The 26,303-nt window shown below is 36.2% G+C and overlaps 1 protein-coding gene across 1 annotated transcript; it reads right to left on the reverse strand.

Moving 5' to 3' along the window:
* Window positions 1-21,949: 21,949 nt before the first annotated feature.
* LOC149837920 (protein LEAD-SENSITIVE 1-like) lies at window positions 21,950-24,552 on the reverse strand. The gene is made up of 2 exons (XM_090007535.1): window positions 24,452-24,552; window positions 21,950-22,725 (listed from the first exon to the last, which is right to left on the reverse strand). The coding sequence occupies exons 1-2, from the start codon at window positions 24,543-24,545 to the stop codon at window positions 22,070-22,072; spliced, it is 750 nt and encodes a 249-aa protein (XP_089863661.1). The 5' UTR covers window positions 24,546-24,552; the 3' UTR covers window positions 21,950-22,069.
* Window positions 24,553-26,303: the final 1,751 nt, after the last annotated feature.

Here is a 26,303-nt window from a genome sequence, read left to right on the forward strand (position 1 = left end):
ATAGGGAAACGAGGTTGTTGAGCAGGTTTTCTTCTTCTCTTCCAAAAACAGGTAATAAGCAAAAATCGATATGCTCTCTCTCTCTCTCTCTCTGTATTTTCATATGTTTTGTGTGTCCACCACACTTGTTTGTAGGCAGTCCACTTCAAACTTATGTACTCTTACAATTGTGCTCATTGTGCATACATTTAAGTAGATTTCTTTCTATCAACAACATATGGTTATGGGGAATTGCCATCATAACAAAAAACAGGAAGTGTTCAATTGAAACATGAAATGGAACTAAACAAACTATAGCATGTCTGGTGATTTATGTAGCATTTGAAAGATCTTAATTACTAGTTATAGCATGGATATTATACATGTTTTATGTATATATATATATATATATATATATATATATATATATATATATATATATATATATATATATATATATATATATATATATATATTGTTTATATAACAAACTTTAAAAAACACTTAAAGGCAATTTTTTAGAAAACGAGCCAGCTTGTGATCTGCTCGTAAAGCTTGGCTCGGCCTGTGACAAGCTCAGGGGCTGAGCCCGAGCAGGGGTGTAACCTTAACGAGCTGAGCCTGAACAGCCCAAGCTCCGCTCATTCGTCTCGTTTACCAGCCCTAGTCGCAGTTATCCATAATTTCACGTAGCTGCTCCACATCACTATTTGCTAATTCTTAGGCCATGATGGCTAGCCCCATGTTTCAATCTTTTGGAATTCATACCATATGCAGACCGGTTATGGAATTGATTTCCATGAGCCTTTTTTTATGATTAGATCCAGATTATGAACATCAAACTGGGTCCTGGCCGACCGAATATTTGGACTTGTTTTGCTTATCAGAGCTAGTCTTGTGGATCCAAGTTTGATTATTATCAGGTTGTGTTTACCTGATCTGTTGGCATTCCATGTGAAATAGCTAGAAATGCTGTATCAACACCATGTCATAAACTTTTTTTTTTATCCAAGAACCGGGTTTCTTAATGGGTCCACTGTGCATGTTAGTAGTTGATCAATTGAAGTGTTTGGATCCTTGTCCACAGCAAAGCGTCCCTACCGTGCATGTTAAGTGATGGCAGAATGCCTTGAGTTGCCATATCTTACCAAGCGATCTTGAATTCAAATTCTATTGTCCACTACAAGAAAAACGTTAATTAGCGACGAAAATTGGTGACAGATTATTTTCATCGCAAAGTTGCGATGGCTTAGCGAAAGAAAAGTAGTCGTCGCTAAAATTAAAATTTCCTGCGGATTTAGCGACAGAAACATTTTGTCTCATACTCCGTTGCTACTTAGCGACGAAAAAGTTTCGTGTCAAACTTCATCACAACGTAGCGACGAATTAGCGGCATAAGTTTTCTGTCGCTAAGAAAGTCACTACTTAGTGACAAAGTTTGAGACGAAATATTTTCATCGCTAATCCGTCGTTATTTTTCGATATAAGCCCGTCCAAGCTACGACATCCTCTCTTCTCTCTCTCTGATTTCCCCCAAATCAAACCCTAACCCTCCTGTCTCCACCGATCCTCCTGTCCGACCATCGTCACCCCTTTTCCGACAGCTCCACTAGTGCCTCCTCGCTGGGCGATCGACCCCGTCCGGTCATCTCCCCCTCCCCCCCCCCTCCTCCCTCTTGGTTTCTCTCCCTCTCGAGCCTCCTCAGTCACCGGAGCCCCCCGTCTGCGCTCCCTCTGCTCGTCGGAGCCCTCTATCCGTGCTCCCTCTCCCTCAAGTGATCCCTCTCTCCTCCTGTGTTGTCTCCTTCTTATTCTTTTTTTTTGTCTTGGTCCGGCAGGGGCCATCGGCCCCTGCCTCTTCATTTTTTTTTTTCGTCTTGGTCCGACAGGGGCCATCGGCCCCTACCTCCTCCTTTTCAAGAGTCGCAGATGCCTTTGGCCCCTGCACCCCACCCCTTTTTTTCGTCTTGGTCCAGCAGGGGCCATCGGCCCCTGCCTCCTCATTTTTAAGAGTCGTAGGAGCCTTTTGACCCCTTCCCCCTCTTTTTTTTTCTTGATCGTATATAATTGTGCTTTGCAGGTGCGTAACTGAGATAATTGTGCGATGCTTAGTGCTAAGCATCGCATGCGGATAAAAATAAAATGCAAAAAGAAATAAAAAAAAATGCAAAGGCAATAACATGCAAATTGGGTAAAAAACCGTGGTGAGTAAGTGATACAAGTGCATCACAAGTTATTTAATTTCTTAGATGCAATAATTTTTTGTTTACACACTCGCTTAGTTGTGGATATCTAGGACTGTTTTGATGGAGTTCGGAGATCATGCTGAGCATGATTTTAATGTATGAAAATAGAAGTGCTCTTATTTTTGCAGTTCGGATTCCATGTTAGTCATGGTAGTAGTTAGGGAGATATTGAAGTGTGTTTGTTGCAGGTACATGTTTGACATTGTTTTGATATGATTGATTTGAATGTATTGCAATGTTTGATGTAACTGTATCCATGCTTGCATGCAGTTATTTTCAATTTGATTATGCCTTCCATGTGAAATTATATCATTAAAACATGCTTCAAATGAATGTATCATGTTATGAATGAGTTTGCACATGAAAATGAATGATAAGTTATCAATGCTTCAAACATGCTTCAAATGAATGATTTTGCACATAAAAATATTAAGTTATCAATGCATGTATCATTATTCTTCTGATTGAATGACATCATATATATATATATATATATATATATATATATATATATATATATATATATTCTTCATCATAGCATTCTTATGATTTTCTTTTAACTTGTTAGGATAATATTTGTAACATCATAAGACAAAATAACTGCAAATCGTGAATGAATGTACCGTAGAATAGTTGACAATGAGGTATCGCTTGAATATATGAATGGTGTTGATAGTTTTATTGAATTTGCAATGATAAGTATCAGTATAGTGGATCCCACAGGTCGGATCAAGTGCCCCTACACGATGTATAAGAACAATCGATTTGCAAAACCTCATGACATTAGACATCACCTATACAGGAAGGGTTTTGTGAGTGATTATCAGAATTTGACGCTTCATGGTGAAGAATTTTGGAATAATTTTGACGCACAGGTGGATGTAGTGCACGATAATCCATATATGGATTTGATATTTGATGCCGCAGGACCAGAACTGGGTTCTGCTATGAGTCTTAGTCCAACTAGGGTAGAGAAAGAAGTAGCAAACGATGCAGCTAGTAGATTTTATGATTTACTTAAAGATGTTGATGAGCCACTCTAGAATGGTTGCGAGAGTCACACTATCTTGTCTGCAGTTCTTCAACTAATGAATTTGAAATTCAAGTATAATTTGAGTCAATCATGTTTTGACCGTTTGTGCTATATTGTGAAGAGTATGCTGCCCAAAGATGAGAAATTGTCATAAAATTTCTATCGTGCGAAGGTTATAATCAACGTTTTACGTATGAGGTATAAAGCGTTAAAATCTTTAAAGGTATCAAAAGATAGATGCTTGTCCAAATCACTGCATGTTATATTTCAAAGATCAAGAAAATCACCCCATACTCGTGTTGGCCGGTATTTGTCACCCCATACAACCTTCCTCCAAGCTTGTGTATAAAGCGTTAAAATCTTTTCTTATCTCTATTGATCCTTGGTCTGACATCTCTAGGCCAAAATCTTGATGTATATTTAAGATCATTGATTGATGAACTGAAAATACTGTAGGATGATGGTGTTCTCATGTATGATGCCCACAAAAAACAAAACTTAAATATAAAGACTGTTGTTCTATGGACAATTAGTGACTTTCTTGCATATGATATATTATCTGGTTGGAGCACACATGAGAGATTGGCATGTTCGTACTATATGTTGGATACAAAATCTTTTAGATTGACGTATGGAAGGAAGCCGTGTTGGTTTGATTGTATCGTTGCTTTCTACTCAGCGACCATCCGTTTTGACGATAAAGAAATGCGTTCAAAGCAGACACAACTGAAATAGAAGGTTCACCTACACGGTTGTCTGGCATAGAGATTTTAAGACGATTGCGATACTTTTCATATGGACTGACAGATGCCCATAGTGCGAGGCCCTTCGTTGGATTTGGAAAGAATCACAATTGGACAAAGAAATTTATATTTTGGGAACTACCATATTGGCTGACCTTATTGATACAACATAATTTGAATGTGATGTATGTGAAAAAAAATGTGTTTGATAATGTGTTCAATATGGTAATGAATGTCAAAGAGAAAACAAAGGATAATCCGAAGGCCCGTATGAATTTAAAAGTAATATGTAAAAGATCAGAATTGGAACTCAAAGAGTATAATGTCAAAGTACTGAAACTAAAGGCAAAATACATGCTTAGACCAAATCAAGTAAAGCAGGTATGTCAGTGGTTGAGACAGTTGAGGTTTCCAGATGGATACATCTCTAACATTGCTCGGGCTGTGAAGATAGACGGGGGACAATTATATGGGTTGAAGAGTCATGATTGTCATGTTATTATGCAATAATTGATTCCTCTAGCATTCCATGATATGTTAGACAAACCTATATGGGGGGTATTATCCGAGTTGAGTCAATTTTTTAGAACATTGTGTGCATCAAAAGTTGTAGCAACTGAGGTAAAGAATCTAGAGGATTCTATCGTTACTATTATTTATCAGCTAGAGAAGATATTTTCTCTAGCATTTTTTAACGTTATGGAACATGTGATCATACACTTGCCATATGAACTTAGGGTTGATGGTCCTGTACAATATCAGTGGATGTACCCATTTGAAAGGTAATTTTTTTTTATATATTTTTTTCTCTAATGCTATTAGAAATTTATTGTATTACGAGTTGTATATTGTTGACAGATGCATGTTTAACATAAAAAAAAAGGTTCAGAATAAAGCAAGAGTAGAGGGTTCAATTTATGAGGCGTACACTTTAGAAGAGATTTCAAATTTCTCATATATGTACTTTGTGCCTCACATTCTAACATGTTACACTTGCACACCTCATAATGATGATAGAGAACAAGTTATTGTGGCTGACAAACGATCGATATTTAAACTACTTGGAAATACCTTTGGCAGTTGTCGGTCGAAACTCTTGGAAGATCGAGAGCAAGACACAACACAAATTTATATCCTTTTTAATTGCTCAGAGATCGACCCCCACATCGAGTAAGTATATATAATATGTTACACTAAGTTCTCTACGTACATGGTTTATTAATATAATTATTTGTTAAGTGCAAACGATTTGATCTAGAGTTGCGAAGAGAACTTCTCCATCTCACTGATTCAGAATTATAAAAAGAACATGAAAATAAGTTTGTGGCATGGTTGAAAGAGTTGGTAAGGATGATGACATGTATTTTTTTCATGTAAACAAAAATATGTTACTTAATTGGTCATGTTTACAGTCATTGTTTATGCATGTAGGTTCGTTATGGTGATGTTAATGATTAAGGAATATGTGATTTATAAAATAGTCCGACCCAAGTTGTGTAATGTTACAACGGATACATCGTAAATAATTATCGATTCTATACAGAAGAATACATTGTAAACAAGTCAATGATGAATAGTGACGTGTGTGTCAAGGGTAGCAGTTACGATAAAAATAAACTTGACTACTATGATGTTACAGAAAAAATAATGGAGTTGACTTACTTAGGCATAAATAACAGAGTAACTTTATTCAAGTGTCATTGGTTTGATCTCACAACAACAAAAGTCGAAAAAGCCTCAAACATTGTGGAGGTGAATCATAAATCAAGGTTTAGAACATATGAATCATTCATATTAGCATCATAAGCTCAACAACTTTATTATACTTCATATCTGAATACAAGAAAGTCAGATAGAAATGAATGGTGGACGGTTTACAAGGTGAAGTCTAAACTATACCCTGAGTATGATCAGTTACAGGATGACAAGATTGTTGAAGAGGGCAATTACTATCAATCAGATGATATGCATGACTTCTCTTATGGTCATGATGTCACACATGGTCTGCATGTCACATTTTCATTGTCCGATGACACACATATGGAAGAATGTGATCCAAATGATATACTAAGTGGATGGGTGCCCAATAAAGAAGAAGAGGAGGAAGAGGAAGAAGAAGAATATGAAAGTCAAACAAGTGATGAGGCAGCATACTCGAGCTAGTGAAATACATTTTGTAATACATACCTTATGTTTGATGTGAATGATTTAAATGATTTGAATGTATTGAAATGTATTGCAATGATTTGAATATATTACAATGTTTAATGTGAATGATTTGAATGTATTGCAATGTTTGATGTGAATGATTTGCAATGTATTGCAATGATTTGATTTGAATATTTTGAATATATTACAATGTATTGCAATGATTTAAATGTATTGCAATGTTTGAATGTATTGCATGAAGTTATTTTTGCTTGATTATGTATCCATGAAGATATAACATTGTGTAATTGATCCAAATAAAATTTTATTTATTAGAATATGGTTCATGGAGGTCACAGTGGTCAAGCACCCAGTGGTAGCCAGTCTCAGCCTTCATTTTCACGGGCTGCTTCGATAGGTATATCATTTAACTAATTATATATTTGATTAGTTTAAATGTGCTTTGTGTGAATTTCTAACTCAATTTTCTATAGGTGATGTTTTGTCTGCACAAGACCTACCTACACCATCTATTCATACACGTCACGAGACAACGCCGGATGCATGGTCTTCTCAATCTGACACACGATGACTCATTCAAATAATGTATATTGATAGTCGACCGTAAGTATTTCATTGTCACTTATCCAATACTAATCTTATAAATAGTGTATATCGATAGTCGATTGTTAATGTGTATCAATTCATGTGCAGTGTGAGGTTCGAGCCACAAGAAGTAGTATGAGAAATTAGGAAGTCATTACTGCAACATCTTTCAGGACCAGTCACTTAATGAAAAGAGTACCCGAAGGAGGTGTTGGATAGATTATTGTCTTTATTCATGGTATGCAATCGTTTATTATAATTAATATATTTTATATTTAATTTTTTGTTATAGTCATGTATGTTAACTTTTTGAAAGTATTTGTAGGCTTCACATCGCTTCGCGAATGCGAGCGAGAAAAAGGACACAAAGGTAATATGACAGAAGGTGGCTGTCAATCGATTTGCCAACATGTTGCATAATATGAAGACTGCAGTAATAAAAGTAGCTGCTAGGATAGATGATCTACTGCAGTGGAAGGGTCATGACCCTTCTACTATCAGGAGAGATTATTGGAAAAGAATGTGCGACAAGTGGACGAACAATGAATTTTGAAACTGTTCAGCAAAGGCTGCACAAAATCGAGCGAAGATGCTAGATGCCCATCTACACAAAGGTGGATCTAGGACTTTTGGAAGCCACCATAAGAAAATGGTAACTCATCAACATATATATTGTCAAATTTATAAGTATTTCTGCATACTTTTTAATTAATTTTTTTATCATTTAACCTTGTAGAAAACAGAAAAAGGAGGCATTGTGCCTTACAAAGATGTATTTGTTGAAACACATAAACATAAGAGCACACGAGAGTTTGTATCAAAGAAGGTGAGAGCGACATCGGTATGCATTTATTGTATTAATAAATATTGCAATATACAAGTTACTATGAATTACATGATCATAAACATTGTAATTCTTAATTATTAATTCATATTATAATAATTACTTTGTAGGAGTCATACGAGTAGCAGATGGTAGAGCGATATGACAATGACTTCACTCAGCATCCGCCTTTTGATCCTGCAGCATGGGTGACTGCAATCGGTGAACCCAAAAAGGGTCGAGTGTTCAGGTTTGAGAGTAACATGAACACCACACTAGTCGTTGCCTCCTACAGCCAAGGCTCTCAGAGTTCTCCCACCAGTATCAACTCCCACCGTCCGATTGACCCTGCTATGTCTTGAGATGGTGTCTGTCAGCGTCTTGAGGATAAAATGTTGAGAAACTTTGTTTTGATGTCACATAATATGATACACTGTCGTATTTGATTTTATATGATATGATAATATGTCCTCTTGAAAAATGTTATATTATGACTGAATATGTTTTGCCATAAATCTAACGAGTATTTGATGCAAGGATATCTCACCCAAAAAGGATGGAGACTTCCTGTTCAAGTACAACTAGTGCAATCATACTCCTTGAAGAAAAAGCTTGATGAGCCATGCATTCCTAAAGATCAACTGAAGAGATCGGGTACCTCAAGATGAAGATTTTTTTTTCTTCTTTAGAGTCATATGTAACAGAACCTTCAGGAACATGCATATTACATACTCATTCATAAAAGCTATATCATAAAAGTATACGATAGTTTCAAAAAACTCCTTTTTGAAAACTAATAATTGTACCTTCTTACAACCCCTTATGAAAAAGGTATTTTGACATGATTTCAAAATGTAATAATTGTACCTTACATCATATACAAGACAACATGAAAAGAAATGTAGGAAAAAGACAAAACATGAAATCGGCTACATAAAGAAAAACAAATATAATATGTTTTGAAAAGACTCTAGTTGCCTTCTGTAAAGAAATGATTTTAAATATAAGAAAAAGACAAAACATGAAAATCGGCTACACAAAGAAAACAAATATAATAAAGGTTTTGAAATGACTCTAGTTACCTTTTAACAAACCCATAGAATGTCGACTTACTTGAAGTCATCATTCTCTTTGTATAGCATTAAATACCTCCTGTAAGAAATCCTTGTTAAATATCCTTCTCAAGAATGTCGACTTTCTTGTAGTCCTCATTCTCTCTGAAGACTTTGAAAAACACAACATAAAGAAAACACTTGACATGACTATGTACAAATAAATATCTCAAAGCACTCATTGTACTTACACTCATTTAAAGTAAAGAAGTACTTATGTACCTCAAATCATTAATTAGAATAAAGACAAAACTACAATCCAACGTTCAATGTACTATTGTAAGAAATAGACTTTTTACATAAAATATGTATTACCTAAAATATTACAACGACTAGTGTACCCTATATTTTACTTTTATGGAAAAAGGCTTTCTCGAATTTCTCTAAAGATGTTTTTGAAATGACATAACATTTCACATCTCAAAAAAGGCTACGATTTCAAAATGTAACGACTACTTTTTAAAGCTATATAAACACACTCAAATAAACTATTCAACATGAAATGGGCATGTGAGCTTACAACGAGAAAAATTCCTATTCATTATTTGAAAAGAGAGCCTTGAAAAAGAAAGAGAAAAAGAAAAGAAAGAAAAGAGAAAAAGTCAAGTATAGCTCTTTGACAAAGAGTATCCTCTGAGTGACAAACAGAACATTCTGAGAATCCTTCATTCGTGCATTCATATCATTCTGAAGGTTCTATAGGAAGTATTGTAACTCTGTTATTCACTGTATTCCTTCTTTGTTGAAAGAAGTAGACCTCTGTGAAAGAGGGTGTTGCCCTTCTCTGTTGATAGAAGAATACCTCTGTGAAAGAGGGTGTTGTCCTTCTCTGTTGAGAGAAGAAGACCTCTGTGGAAGAGGGTGTGCCCCTTCTCTGTTGAGAGAAGAAGACCTCTGAGGAAGAGGGTGTTGTACTATTTATCCGGTGACTCGGATGTTATAGTGGAAAGCTCAAGTGGTTTGCTTGGGGACTGAATGTAGGTCTGGGTATTGACTGAACCAGTATAAATTATGTGTTTTATGTGTTGTGCCTTATTGCTTGATTATTTTATTTTATCGATCTTTATCATATTTCACTATTCACCCCCCCTCTAGTGGAATTTCATTTGGTATCAGAGCAGGTTTGCTGGTTTCGACATAACAAGTCTTCCAGCACAAATGGCATCTACCTCCTATGCTCGTGATATTGAAGGTCAACACGCATCTCGTATTCCTTTCTTCAATGGTTCCAACTATGGATACTGAAAGTGCAGAATGACTATATTTCTCAAATCTATAGATTTTGCTGTATGGAAAATTGTTGAGCATTCATACACATCTCCATCCGCAGACTATAACTTATGGTCTGATGAAGAAAAGAAAATGGCAAACCTAAATGCAAAGGCTATGAATGCCTTATATTGTGCCATTGATCAGAACGAATTCAATAGAATATCTATATGTGAATCTGCATATGATATTTGACATTCTTTAGAGGTTATTCATGAAGGAACAAACAAAGTGAAAGAAGCCAAAATCTCATCTCTTGTCAGAAAATATGAGTTGTTCAAAATGAACAAAGATGAACCCATCACAGAGATGTTTACCAGATTCACCAACATCACCAACGATCTGAAATCTCTGAGTGTAACATATTCCCAGAGAGAAAATGTGAAGAAAATCTTGAGATCTCTCACAACTGATTGGGAGAAAAAGACTACAGCTATTGAAGAAGCTCAAGATTTATCTAAGCTTACTCTAGACGACTTAATAGGCAATCTTATGGCCTATGAAGTCCACATGAAAGAAAGGAGGGAAGAAGAACAACCGATAAAGAAAACTCTAGCTTTCCCAGCTCTATCTGAGAATGAAGACTCAGATAAAGAATCCGAAATTGTGCTACTAACCAGAAAATTCCAGCGCTTCATGAGAAGGAACCGGCTTCCAAACAAGCACAAGGAAAGAAAAGATCCTAAGGAAGATCCCATGTGCTATCAGTGTAATAAGCCACGTCACTTGAGGCGTGACTGTCCACTTCTCAAAAGAAAGTCCAAAACCGAGGAACCAAAGAAGAGGTTCTTCAAGAAAAAAGCTCTGCATGCTCAATGGGATGACTCAGAACCATCCACCAGTGAAGAGTCAAGTGATGATGAAGCCGAAACTGCAAACATGTGCTTCATGGCAAACAAAAGCTCTGTAAGTGAAATTTCTGATTTTTCCTTTGAAGAACTTCTAGATGCTTTTCAAGAACTATTTGAAGAATCTAGAAAATTAAGCTTCAAAAATAAAACTTTAAAATCTGAAAATTTAGAGCTTTCACAGAAAAATGAAAAACTCAGCAGTGAAAACTCTGAGTTGAAAAAGAAAAATCTTCTTATTACTTCTGAAATCTTATCTACTAGCCTCAAGACTAAAAATCTGCAAGTAGAAATTTCAGAATTAAAAAGTAAAACTGAAAACCTTATGAAAACGGTTTTCAAGTTTACTAAAAGAAAAGAGAACTTGGATAAACTCCTATCTTCTTAAAAAGTCTCTTTCTACAAGAATGGTATTGGCTACTCTCATTTCAACAAGCCTTCTTGTATGAATCAAAAGACCACTTTTGTGAAAAGTTCGTCTAAACCAAATAAGGAGTATTATAATGTTAATTTTTTTAACTCCTCTAAGGTTGTAGACAAACCCAAATCCAAATGGATATGGGTTCCAAGGTCTAACAAAAAGGGACCCGATTGGGTATCAAAAAGAAATTTTACTTAATGATTTGCAGGCTCCAAACAAGAAGAACAAATGGATTCTAGACAGTGGATGTTCAAAACACATGACTGGACATTCAGACCTCTTTGCTGTTCTTCATAAAAAAGAAGGAGGAACCGTCACCTTTGGAGATAACAACAAAGGTTTGATAATAGGTATTGGTAATATTAGAAATATAGATAAACCTCTTATCAAAGACGTTCTCCTGGTTAAAGGCTAAAAACATAACCTTCTAAGTATTAGTCAAATGTGTGATACAGGTTATAATATTAGCTTTAATCATAATGCTTGTCTTATAGCAGACACCAACGAAAATATTATCTTAAAAGGTATAAGAAAAAATAATATATATGAACTATATCTAGAAAACATCACAGAACATTGCCTCATAGCTAATAATGACTCTCAACATCTATGGCACATGAGAATGGGTCATGTCAATTCTAAATACATGTCTAAATTAGCTAAAGATAAGTTAGTACGTGGGTTACCCAAAATATCTTTTAAAAAGGATTATTTTTGTGATGCATGTCAATTAGGAAAACTGTCAAAATCTTCTTTCAAATCAAAAAATATCATTTCAAGCAAAAGACCTTTAGAGCTTCTCCACCTGGATCTTTTTGGTCCTTCTAGGGTAGCTAGTCATAATCACAACAAATACATTTTTGTCATTGTAGATGACTACTCAAGATTTACTTGGGTGATATTTTTGAAAAACAAAAGTGACACGTTTTGTCAATTTGAAATTTTATGTAAAAAATTACAAAATGAAAAATCGTGTTCTATTGTTAAAATCCGTAGTGACCATGGAGGAGAATTTGAAAATGAACTTTTTGAAAATTTTTGTAACTTGCATGGTATTTCTCATAACTTTGCCTTTCCTAGAGCTGCACCTCAAAATGGTGTAGTAGAAAAAAAGAATAGAACCCTTTAGGAATCTGCTAGAACTATGCTCCAACACAATAATCTTGCTAAATCCTTTTGGGCAGAAGCTGTTAATACTGCATGCTACATAACAAATAGAGTTCTCATTAGACCCTTATTAAATAAAACTCCCTATGAACTATTCTATGACAGAACTCCAAGAATAGACTATTTCAAAGTCTTTGGTTGTAAATGCTTTATCCTAAACACAAAAGATAGCCTAGATAAATTTGATGCTAAATCTATTGAAGGCATATTTTTAGGATATTCAAGTCATAATAAAGCATACAGGGTTTTCAATAAGTGTTCTAAGTCTATTGAAGAATCTTTGCATGTTAGTTTCTGTGAATCTATTGATCAATCTGTTTTTAAGCAAACTAACGATGATGATGTTGAAAGTACAGATTTATTTTTAGATAACACAGCTAAGTCTAATGAAGATGATCATCAAAGAACATTTGTCGATATCAAAGATCATCCTCAAAAGCAGATTTTGGGAGAACTGACAAAGGGGGTTCAGACTAGAGCTCAGCTAGAACGGATTGCAAATATGACATTCATTTCTCAACTTCAACCAAAGAAGATTGATGAAGTCATCATCGATGAGTTCTGGATGCTAGCCATGACTGGAGAACTGAATCAATTCCAAAGAAATGAAGTTTGGGATCTTGTACCAAGACCAAAGGATCATCCAATCATTGGGACAAGATGGATCTTCAGAAACAAGCTAGATGAAACAGGTAATGTTATAAGAAACAAAGCAAAACTAGTAGCTCAAGGATACAACCAGGAGGAAGGTATTGATTTTGATGAAACTTTTGCTCCTGTTGCTAGACTTGAATCTATTAGGATGTTTTTAGCATATGCAAGCTATATGGATTTTAAACTATATCAAATGAATGTTAAAAGTGTTTTTCTAAATGGTTTTATAAATGAAGAAGTTTATGTAAAACAACCTCAAGGATTTGAAAATGAACAATATACAGATCATGTTTTCAAACTCAAACGTGCTTTGTATGGTTTAAAACAAGCACCTCGTGCTTGGTATGATAGACTTAAAACCTTTTTGTTAAAAACCGGTTTTTATGTAGGCAAAGCAGACTCTACATTATTTGTAAAAACAGTGAATAATCATACCCTAATTGTTCAAATATATGTGGACGATATCATATTTGGATCTTCTAACAACACTCTTTGTGAAGAATTTTCTAAGTCCATGCATAAAGAATTTGAAATGAGTATGATGGGAGAACTCACCTACTTTCTTGGACTGCATATTAAGCAAACCAAGGATGGAGTTTTCATCAATCAATCTAAGTATGCTCGTGAACTTCTGAAGAGGTTCAACATGAACTCAACTGCTTCAAAATCTACTCCTATGAACACTAATGTTTTGGACAAAGATGAAGATGGTAAGTCTGTTGATACAAAGGTATACCGAGGTATGATAGGATCACTTCTCTATTTAACTGCTAGCTGTCCAGATATTATGTTCAGTGTTTGCTTGTGTGCTAGATTTCAGTCAAATCCAAAAGAATCACATCTTAAGGCTGTAAAAAGAATAATGAGATATTTAAAAGACACAGTTGATTTAATCTCATACAGCGATGCTGACTTTGCTGGAAGTAAATCTGACAGAAAAAGCACAAGTGGAACATGTCATATGCTAGGGCACTCTCTTGTATCATGGTTCAGTAAGAAACAAAACTGTGTATCCTTATCAACTACTGAAGCCGAATACATTGCTGCTAGCCTAGCCCGTACACAAGTTATCTGGATGAAACAAACCTTAAAAGATTTTGGTTTAAATTTTGAAAATACAATTATTTTTTGTGATAATACTAGTGCTATAAACTTATCTAAGAATCCTATTTTACATTCACGAACTAAGCACATTCAAATAAGACACCACTTCTTAAGAGAACAAGTCTTAAACAACATAATTAAACTCGAATTCATACCCACTAATCAATAGTTAGCAGACATATTCACTAAACCATTGAAACATGAAGACTTTACACGAATTAGAAGAGAACTAGGAATATGCAAACTAAGTGACTTATAAATTAATCACACTTATAATACTTCTTATAAGTTTTGTTAAAATCTTATTCTAAAAGTTTTTTATCGATTTTTGTTAATCAAACTAGGTTTCCATATTCACGTATACTCTAAATTCTTATAAGACACATTCTTTATGTCTTTCAACTTGTCATCTTTCAAGTACACATCCATTATGACTCCTTGTCCTATCTCCTTTCACTCATATCCATAAAAAAAATAATTATAACATTGTTCACATCACTCATCTCATAACTCCTTTATTATTTTTGTCCTTTTGTGAAAACCTCTCTTACGATAAACTGATTCACCCTCAACATGATAACATATTAGTTTATGAGAAATCTTGCTTTTCAAATTATTAGTTAAAATCAAATGATTATTTTTTTGGTTCTTTTATCTTTTTTCTAAAGATCTAGTTGCTATGTTCTCACGTAAATTTTTACTATATCATTTGATATATCATTTGATATATCATATATTACGTACACTCTATTATATCTCACGTAAATTTTTACTATATCATCTTTTATATCATAGCATAAAGAACTATCTATTATCATCTCTTCATGCTCTACATCTTTTACAAAAAAAGTATTGTAAAAACACTTGTACTCCTCCCATTAGTACGTTTTGTATCACCTTTTTATCTCTCTCTCTCTCTACATTATACGAAACTCTTTTTCATCCGTGACCATGACTCTCATATATTTTATATCTCTCTCCAATCGAGACTCATTAAAACCTTGTCCTTCATTTTTTATTCTCATTAGTACCTTTAGTACTTTCTCTCTCTCATACGAATTGAGCCTCCATTCATGTCAATCCGTGTTTGTGACTCCTTTACTAGTTTAAAACTTAACTTTATTCTCTATGAACTTCCTCAAATCGAGTTTCTTTAAAAATATGTTTATTAAATAAACAATAATTCATGTCAATCATAACTTTATGTCTTTTATCTCATATCAATCATGATTTTTTATTACTTCTTATCCTACTCGAAAATCCATATATGTCATCTCACTTTTCTCTATGACTACTCTCACTCCTTCCACGCATATCCATAAAAATATTTCTTATATAAGCAATTATTACTCTTCATTCATAAATATCTTTTTGTCTCATCACTATTCATAGTCAAAGTGTGTCTCTCTCATATTTACGTATACTCATAAACAATACAAATGTGAAGACACATTAATCATGACACATTTTTTAAGGCATTCTTTTCTTTCAAAAATGTCATATCTTTCAAACCACATATCCGTATCACCCTTCTTTATGTCTATTCATTCTTTTTCCATACATATCAAAATATATACTTATTAAATAACAAATTATTGCCTCTCACTCACTTACCTTTTTTTGTCTTATTCCTAAATCACTCTTCACGAATTTGGAATGCTTCCACATCAAGTAATATCATGTAGAAAAAGTTGTTTGTTTTATTAGGCCATTATTTTCTTCACTCTCTTCAATATGACACTCCATACTCAATTCATGACATTTCTCACTACTCGATAAACTCTCCCATAATATATTTGTTCAAATCTATGTCCTTCTTAACATACATACCAATATAATACACTATCTTCCACCATTGATTTGATTTGTCATTCACAAGCTCCTTAACTTACAACTCACGAATTTCCTTATTCAAACTACAATCCAAAAATCATTCACTTCCATTGTCATTCAATTATTGTCACAACTATTTTTTCTCTTCTATTTAATCGATTGGTTCTTTCCTCACCTATACCACTCGTATCTCACTATCTTCATACATACTTTCAAACTCGTTCCTCTCTCAACTACCTTTTGCAATGGCTTCCTCTTCAAACTCTGCAATCACTGTCGCAGATCTAAGGTATCCAGATCTTTTTCATGACTACAACTTACTTTGTTCTCGACCAATTCATGAAGGAAAGTTGGTTCACTATGAAGACTTCATACTATTTGATCTAGGCAGCTCTCTCCCCGAACTCAGACACCTACTAGGATCTTCATCCCAAGCTGCCTACTATCCTGAACTAGTTCGACTATTCTACACAAATTTTTCTTCTGATCATGAACAAACCACCATCACCACCAAAGTACGCGGACGCCTGATGTTCTTTCATGCTTTCTCATTAGGTCGTATTCTAAACCTTCCTTCCACCGGCACAGACCTCAACAACATAGTACCAATCGAACGATCAGTACTTCGAAAAATTCTTCTCTGCACCAACTGCTACCAACTTCCCTGGCACATGAGGAATCTCCAACCTCATGCTCAATTGCTTGCCCAGATTCTTCTCCACAATATCTATCCCAAGCCTCCACGCAAGGGATTAGTACCAAGAAAAATCTCTCTCTTTCTCTACGCAATTTTTTCTTCTACTCCGATAAACTGGTCCAACATTCTTTTCGACCTTTTTATTCGTTATCAAAAATTCCAGCCTCTTCTTTTTGGGTGTTTTATAACTCCCACCCTAAAATACTTCAAAGTACCCCTTCACAACGAAGTTATCCTCTATCCCTCTCAGGTCCTCGATGCTACTACCTTCAATCTCAGGTCCCTGCACCTTCCCGGCTCTGATGAAGAAGATCCAACATCCAACTTTGATTACTTCTCTGCACTGATGGATGTCCAGCGTTCTCAGGATCGTATCCTTCGCAATCAAGCCTTGTTGCAACAGACTCGTCAAGCTCAACAGCAGGATCTAGACGCCCCTACACATCAACCTACTCCACCTTCGGAATAAACTTATTTTTTACTGTAATATTTATTTGGTCTGTAATAACTCTCTTACTCTGATCCCTTCCTTTTTGTCTATGACAAAGGGGGAGAAAACCTGTCTCCATTATTGGAGAAATACTCTCTTTAAACATTTTTCAATATTTTATAATATTATTATTTCTATGCATAATGTCTTTTTGACAGGGGGAGCATATTTTGTCATCATCAAAAAGGGGGAGAATGTTGAGAAACTCTATTTTGATCTCATATAATATAATACGCTGTCGTATTTGATTTTATATGATATGATAATATGTCCTCTTGAAAAATATTATATTATGACTGAATATGTTTTGCCATAAATCTAACGAGTATTTGATGCAAGGATATCTCACCCAAAAAGGATGGAGACTTCCTGTTCAAGTACAACTAGTGCAATCATACTCCTTGAAGAAAAAGCTTGATGAGCCATGCATTCCTAAAGATCAACTGAAGAGATCGGCTACCTCAAGATGAAGATTTTTTTTTCTTCTTTAGAGTCATATGTAACAGAACCTTCAGGAACATGCATATTACATACTCATTCATAAAAGCTATATCATAAAAGTATACGATAGTTTCAAAAAGCTCCTTTTTTAAAACTAATAATTGTACCTTCTTACAACCCTTTATGAAAAAGGTATTTTGACATGATTTCAAAATGTAATAATTGTACCTTACATCATATACAAGACAACATGAAAAGAAATGTAGGAAAAAGACAAAACATGAAATCGGCTACATAAAGAAAAACAAATATAATATGTTTTGAAAAGACTCTAGTTGCCTTCTTTAAAGAAATGATTTTAAATATAGGAAAAAGACAAAACATGAAAATCGGCTACACAAAGAAAACAAATATAATAAAGGTTTTGAAATGACTCTAGTTACCTTTTTACAAGCCCATAGAATGTCGACTTACTTGAAGTCATCATTCTCTTTGTATAGCATTAAATACCTCCTGTAAGAAATCCTTGTTAAATATCCTTCTCAAGAATGTCGACTTTCTTGTAGTCCTCATTCTCTCTGAAGACTTTGAAAAACACAACATAAAGAAAACACTTGACATGACTATGTACAAATAAATATCTCAAAGCACTCATTGTACTTACACTCATTTAAAGTAAAGAAGTACTTATGTACCTCAAATCATTAATTAGAATAAAGACAAAACTACAATCCAACGTTCAATGTACTATTGTAAGAAATAGACTTTTTACATAAAATATGTATTACCTAAAATATTACAACGACTAGTGTACCCTATATTTTACTTTTATGGAAAAAGGCTTTCTCGAATTTCTCTAAAGATGTTTTTGAAATGACATAACATTTCACATCTCAAAAAAGGCTACGATTTCAAAATGTAACGACTAGTTTTTAAAGCTATATAAACACACTCAAATAAACTATTCAACATGGAATGGGCATGTGAGCTTATAACGAGAAAAATTCCTATTCATTATTTGAAAAGAGAGCCTTGAAAAAGAAAGAGAAAAAGAAAAGAAAGAAAAGAGAAAAAGTCAAGTATAGCTCTTTGACAAAGAGTATCCTCTGAGTGATAAACAGAACATTCTGAGAATCCTTCATTCGTGCATTCATATCATTCTGAAGGTTCTATAGGAAGTATTGTAACTCTGTTATTCACTGCATTCCTTCTTTGTTGAAAGAAGTAGACCTCTGTGAAAGAGGGTGTTGCCCTTCTCTGTTAATAGAAGAATACCTCTGTGAAAGAGGGTGTGCCCCTTCTCTATTGAGAGAAGAAGACCTCTGAGGAAGAGGGTGTTGTACTATTTATCCGGTGACTCGGATGTTATAGTGGAAAGCTCAAGTGGTTTGCTTGGGACTGGATGTAGGTCTGGGTATTGACCGAACCAGTATAAATTCTGTGTTTTATATGTTGTGCCTTATTGCTTGATTATTTTATTTTATCGATCTTTATCATATTTCACTATTCACCTCTAGTGGAATTTCATAAAATACGTGACTTTTTACACGAAGTCATTCCCAACCTTATCCATAATGAGTTATGCATTTTTTTTTGGGACAGAGAAACTTCGTCTGAATTCAACATGAGCTTTGGTTCCCATCAGGTATAAAGATTCATGTAATTTGTTTCATGTCGTTAGATTTCAAGCTAGTATATGCATGATTTATACAAATTTTGATATGTTGATTTATGAAGTCTTATAAAAACACACATGTCGTAATCAGATGAAAAAAAAGCTCATTACTACTAAACAAAACATGTAGAATACATCCATAAGGTAAGATTTTCAAAAAAAGAACCAAAAATGAAAAAAAAATGAAAATTAAAACTGCCTATACCGAAGCAATCACTTCATTTTGTCACAACCGTTCTATGTATTAGTTTCTTTTCCACTTTATACTAGGCTTGGGTTTTCTTTTTTCAAGATAATAGGTAAAAAACTGCCTCATTCATTGACTTCATTTGTGTAAAATCCCCAGGTCTCCCTTGCCCCACCAAAGCTTGGATCTCATGGCAAAGCCCCACCAAAGCTTGGATCTCATGGCAAAGGATGCACACTCATGGATTTTAAACTCGTGATATTCTCTACTTGATGACATTCACGAGTTGCCCTTACTAAAGTGGAGAGCCCTCAGGACTGTGGGTGCCTGAGCAGGGATCCAGGGAGTGCCTATGTGCCATGGGTAAGTGCCATAGCCAATCACATGACAGCATTTGACACTTAGCCATGTCACTTAGCTGCTCCTTTGCTCTCAACTAGACTAAGAAATCTTAGACATAACCCTCTCTCTCCCCGAGCTTCTTTACACTAATGACAAAAAGTGGTCAGATAGAAGAGGCCCTACCAACGAGCCTTCACTTGTCTGGTAGGAGCGGCTAGTACATGTCACCTTGTGTTGGGACGTTGCATGTTCAAAACCCAATGATATAGTTGTATAACTGATAGGGGTCAGCTTAATCCCAGCTTGCCTTTAAAAAAAAAGAAAAAGAAAGATAGGAGAGGCCCTTCCTATTCTCTACCTACATCACAGCCACTCCCTACAGATCCACCACCTTTTCCCAATCTACCAGGGTTCTCATATCATGCCGCCTGGCCCATCAACACCACCACCACCACCACCATCACCAGGACTACCACAAAATCTCATCCCGTCACTTTCGTTGAACCCTCAACTAGTGCCACACTACACCAGTAATGATACCAGTACCCCCATGCCACCACAACCACCACCAATCCCATCCATCGCCCATTGTTCGTTCATGTAGAATAATTCCAAGGGTGCCCAAAGTTAATCACCTATAGATTTAAGGATCACATGTAGTTTGAGAATCATGAATGGCCACTGGTGAGTTAGAACCTCAGTGATCCAAATAAGATGCAAGTTTTCATTGTTCCGGATCAGCCAAGAGGTTTATTGAATAAAATATAAAGATCTGATAGGAAAAACAAAGTAGCTTAAGAAATGACAAAAGAGTAGTTTCATAATCAAGAAAGAGAGAGAGAGAGAGAGAGAGAGAGAGAGAGAGAGAGAGAGAGAGAGAGAGAGATTGCACACTTTTAGTGTACTGCTGAATTTGATCACCCGCCATTTTTTGAACACGGCCAGTCAGCTGTACGATCCAACAGCAGATGGTGGGTGTTCAGGTGCAGCAGTACACTTAAATTATGCAATCACATTGCACCTGATCTCAATCGGGAGAGTCTCCCCGGGAGTGATGTGATGTCCTCTTGGTTTCTACTAATCAAATCAATTTCGAATTCTTTAATTCATGTTCATCACACCATATGGCTGGAACGGGCTACAAATTTCTTGAGCAATTTACAGAAAGCCACATAAACATTTCATTAATTACATTTAGCTGCCTGATATTTAGAGTTTATGCTTCAAAGACACGCTTGAATGTTGTTCTCTCAAACAAAGTGGTTAAAATGACCACATTGTTGATTTATTCAACAAAAGAATAAGATGACATAACATGAGTTGCTTTATAGATAAGAACGAAATGTCTTAAAATAAAGTATGCGGCTGGACGCAATAGCCCAAACGTTAAGCTGCTTCTGTAAATAGCTAATAGGTTAAGCAGCGGTTTCAGTGATGCCAGTGAAAATACCCTGGTCACAAATAGGTATAGAAACCCCATGAATGACACAAGTTTGTAAATTTTTTCAAAAATAGACACAGATGTGTTTTTTTATTATTTTTTATTCAATAAAAACCAATTTTAATATATTAATATATAAAAACAAATTTTATTGAAATATAACAAAATTATTAGAAAGCTGCTAAAAATATTAAAATAATATCTACGGGTGGACAACAGGCCAACTGGACTCACCTGATGCCCATTAAGGCCCGACAAGTCCGACCCCAACCTGACCCTTGCCTGGTCCATCTCAGCCTGGTTGGATCAAACCATTTTAAAACCGTGTGTTCTCGAGGATGTTTTTTTTGTGTTTTCAGATCACCATCTGTGGCTTTCATCTTTGTGTAGCGATGACATCAGAACTTTTGGTGGGCCCCACAGTTTGTACCAAGTTTTTTTTTTTCTTAAAGGCAAGCTGGGTTAGGCAGACCCCTACCAGATATCTCTTGAGCCCCATGCGGCGAGGGATTTGTACCAAGGTTGCTAGGAAGGGTGTTGCTAAACGGAATTGAGAAACCAGACTTTCTAAAGTTCAAGTGAAACGGGAAATGTGACATATACATACATATTGGGTGTGGAGCAAAAGTGCAAACATGGATGAAGAATATTATAAGTTTAGATAAACGCAGATCAAAATGAAATCTGCACATTTTGGACTCTATTCTTTACACATAAATGCAGGTCAAAAGCAGGACAGGGAAAGGCTTACCAAGATGGATTAAAATGGCCAAAGCTAAGTAGCACTGCAGGCACTGTAAATTGATGCAGCTAGCTCACAATGCTAGGCAGTCCTGATATAATGCTATTTGTACCAAGTCTTGCTGTTAGATCCTCCACTGATACTTTTATTACATCCCTTCTCATGCCAATATCAGCTGCATATCGACTTGCACAGTAGGCTCCAATGGCTGCTGCTGCCATCTCATACACATTCCTTGTCACAAGACGCAATGGCGACGAGACAGCAGCAGCAAGAAATGAGATGGCTTGACCGCTCTGTCCGATAGTCTTTTCATCCACTGTTATCAGACCCGTCTTGCAGTATATGGCAAAATCTTCACAGTTGTTCTTGAAGATGTTGTAGCATCCGAATCCACTGTTTAACAAGTGGGTGGCTCGGTGAATCACAATTTCAGCAGGGTCAGAATCAGCACATGTGCATGTCCCTCCCCGAGCTTTAGCAAGAAAGAAGGCAGGGCTCACTGAATACTCAAATCGATATAGAAACCCACCAGCCAGGAAACAGTCGAGGCATGAAGAGACCACTCCATGATTGTCTTGTTGGTATGTACAATTGGGACAGGGATCATGTCTTGGGTTCAGATTGGAGCTTACAAGGAGGATATCAAGCACTGTTCCAGTGCCCGTCTCTTGACCCTGACCTCTAGTGAAATGGATGATCTTATCATCGCCAACATAGATGCCTAATGTTGTGAAGATCACAGTTCAGCATCACACATTTTTGACAAATCTATGGACTACTCAAATCAACTATAGGTGTTATTTCAAGGACAGCAACAAAATTGAAGAATATGAAAAATCTTCATACCAAAAATCACTAAATCAATAAAGTGCCAACAACAACAATCATAACAATGACTGGTAGAATTACTTGATGTTCTAGGTTTATTTAATCAAATTAGGTTAAGTTAATATACAGTTTCATGCTTCAAGTCGGAAGAACTACTTGAGAGTAACATTCCAAGGCATATCCAACCACAAATACAGAAGATACAATGAGTCGGACAAAAACAAATAGATGGCAACATAATAACTGTGAATTGAAAAACCATCTTCATCAACTAACAGCCAACATACCAATTATCCCAGCCTGAACACCAGTTAGGCTCTGTTTGGGAGCTGGAGATGGGAAATTAATAAATGCTACCTACCCCATTTACCCTCGTTGATGTTTAGAAAGCCAGGTTTTGGGAGATAGGAAGGGTGATGGGAGTGGAGAAAAGAGTGGAGATGGGCCTCTTTCAACTACATCCACACAAGGATGCAGTTGACAACTCCACTATCATCTCCTCACCAACACCAGCTCCCAAACAGAGCCATAACGTCACACCCAACTAGATCCCAAGACAAAGTTCAGTGGATCACAAAGCAAAATCCTGCAGATGCAATGTGGCATAGCTTATACGGTTTTCTTCATGAAATGGAAAACAAGGTATTAATGATAGTTATGCTCCTTCCCTCCTGCCTTTTTGGATACGAAGGTGCAGATATCCTGCACTAAGAATTTTGTATCCCTTTTCCTATGTTTTTCCTTCACCTTTTATTATTTTGAGTCAAGCTTGGGATAACCAACAGTGGGATTCAAGAACCCTCGGTTTTGCAGATCAACCAATCCAACTATTGTATTTGACCCAGATTCTAAGCCTCCGGTTGTAATACCAAATAAACAATCGGATTTGATTAAGAACTAACATGAGGAACAAGTCAGTGCTAAGCCAATTATCATCCTAAAAGCTATATGAAAAATAATTACGAATAACTATATTCAAAAGCGATAGAGAAAATACACTACATTAATCTGATCTGATCAAGAAGTAACATGAGGAACATGCCAGCGCTAAGTCAATGATCATCCTAAAAGCCGTATGAGAAATAATTGCGATAATTATATTAAAAAAGTAATGAAGTAGATGAAGTACATTATTACTCTTTTAAAACCCGCAATCGAATTCAGCTTCGAAGGTGCACCAACCGAAAAAAATTCCTAAATCCATCTGATCTTGTCTTTGTCATAGCATGACAATACTAACTTTGGGATATGCCTAGCACACAATTACCGGAAGCTTGTTGCTACGTAGGAAGCTCGCTTCGGAAGCGGCAAACTCCTCGCTCCCCTGAAAGAAGGGGGAGCTTTGGGAAACTCGTTTAGCCAATAATTTTACCATCAATCGACCAGTTTTCCCTCAAATCCTTCAATCTCGAGTTTTTATCCGTCGTATTCAACAAAAGCAGGAATGAAACCAACAATTGCGATTTCAGATTTCTCTCGCGGAGCAATTCAATCAAACGATCCACAATGTCGAGCAGAATCCGAGCAACAGAACATGATAAGAAGAAAATGACGTGAAAAAGAAGATACAAGGAGAAATGAAAGAATCGATAATGGAGAAGGAAGGAAAAGAGGGTAACCGTGGTGGGCGTAGATGTAGGCCTTCCTCCAAGAGTAGATGTGATCTCCTGGCCTTAGGGCATCCCGATCGATCTTGTTCGACAGAACACCCATCTCCTTCTCTCCCCGCCCCCCGCCCCTTTCTCCTGCAACAAAACCGCGAGTTGAGTTGGTGCGTAAGAATATGTCACAAGGACACATGACAGGTTGATTTTGTGGTTTTTTATAGTAAACACAGTATGCAAGTGGACACGACACGAGAGTGAATTGAAGTATCCCTGTGAAGAATCTGATGTAAGCGGACACGTTTAATCAGATTCGCTAAAAGAAAACTGCACCCGATACGTAGTGGATCTCGGATTTGGTTTTAGTCAATGTTTCTCCGGATGTCAATGAATAGGATTTTATCTCGATATATGACCAAATTTGATTCCGTTTAGTTTCATTTGGCAAGCCAAAACCACATCTGATTATATAACTGGATGCCGATATGGTTTTGATTTTTGCTGCCGAATCTAATAAACATCCGAGTTTGACAGATTCAAATCCGTTTACTTGTAAAAAAGTAGATTTGATATGAGCTTTTTACCATCCCAGTCTGGATCAGAATCCCAATTCGAATCTGTTTAGCTTACATCCGATTAGCCACATCTGATCCGGAACCATTTACATGCATAGGAGGTGAGCTAAGAGATTAGTGGATCCCGATTGCCAATGGAAACGGATACCATCTAGGGCTGTCAATAGGTCAGGTTTGTATCATGTATCTGACCCGACTCAAACCTGACTCTGTGTATGGTCATGACGGGACGACCTGAAAGCAACCCGATTAATATGCAGGTTGAGTTTGGGTTATATGATTTTTGCAGGGTATCCAACCTCACCTGGCTTGACCTAATTGTTTTATTTGTATTCTATTTTTCCAAGCAGGGTTAGGCAGACCCCTATATGAATCAATAAAATGATCTAATATGTTCTTCCCTTGAAGGGAACCAGTCTGGGGATGGTCTTTCCATATTTCTGAATCCCCTTCAGCTAATTTTGTGGTATTATATTTGTTCTATATTTCACAGTTTACATACAAATTATATCAAAGCTACACAAAACTGACAATAAATTCAAAAAGGAGAGCTGGGGACTCGATCTCACTGTCAAGGAAATGTCTGATTTCAGAGACCAGGTCCTCCCTTCCGCTTTCTAAGATGATCTTCCAAGTGGGTTCCACCAATTTGAGAATGCTGGTCCACCCACACCATTCCATATCCTGCAAAATGTCTTCCAATGAGAAGCAATCGGCTTTCATGAAGGTGCCCGTGTGACTGCGAATGCCATGTTGTTTGAAACAACCCGCAGATAGGAAATGAGGGTACATCCTGGTTCCTATGGATTATGAAGAACGCGCAGAACATGTTCCATGAGGGTGAGAAGACCCTTTCTTTGAATCTGAGTTGGGTTCCTCCAAAATATGTTGGTTCCTAAGCCTCCAAACCGTCCAGATAAGGACCTAGAAGGTGGTCTCCCAGCTCCACCGAAAATGCGTGTTGGTCACCCTGATGGAGAACTATGATTGAAGATCTCATTTCAGGTGTCCCGACGGTCGGTCGCCAATGGACGCCAAAAGACTTGTAACCCACCTCTAAAGGACCTAACAAAGAAGGAATAGATGGCTCAAATCTTTCACACCTGTTTCACATAGGGGGGCAGCAGTTTGTGATATGGAAGCCCAATCTTTATAGCTTCTCTTCGTTAGGAGACACTCCCCTAGAGCCCACTCGGGAGTAATCGCAACCCTTGAAAATGACTTTTTGGTCTAGACCATCACTACAAGAAAAATGCGGATTAGCGACTAACACTTCCCGTCGCTAATGTGTT

This window comes from Nuphar pumila, chromosome 5, assembly GCF_984573655.1.
Source record: "Nuphar pumila chromosome 5, dmNupPumi1.hap1.1, whole genome shotgun sequence".
Lineage (NCBI taxonomy): Eukaryota > Viridiplantae > Streptophyta > Magnoliopsida > Nymphaeales > Nymphaeaceae > Nuphar > Nuphar pumila.

Excerpts from the sequence above, each read along its gene's own strand:
- LOC149837920 (XM_090007535.1), bottom strand. The coding sequence starts at position 24,545 with ATGGGTGTTCTGTCGAACAAGATCGATCGGGATGCCCTAAGGCCAGGA. Across the intron at positions 22,726-24,451 it reads CTACATCTACGCCCACCACG|GCATCTATGTTGGCGATGAT; the intron begins GTTACCCTCTTT and ends TCACAACATTAG.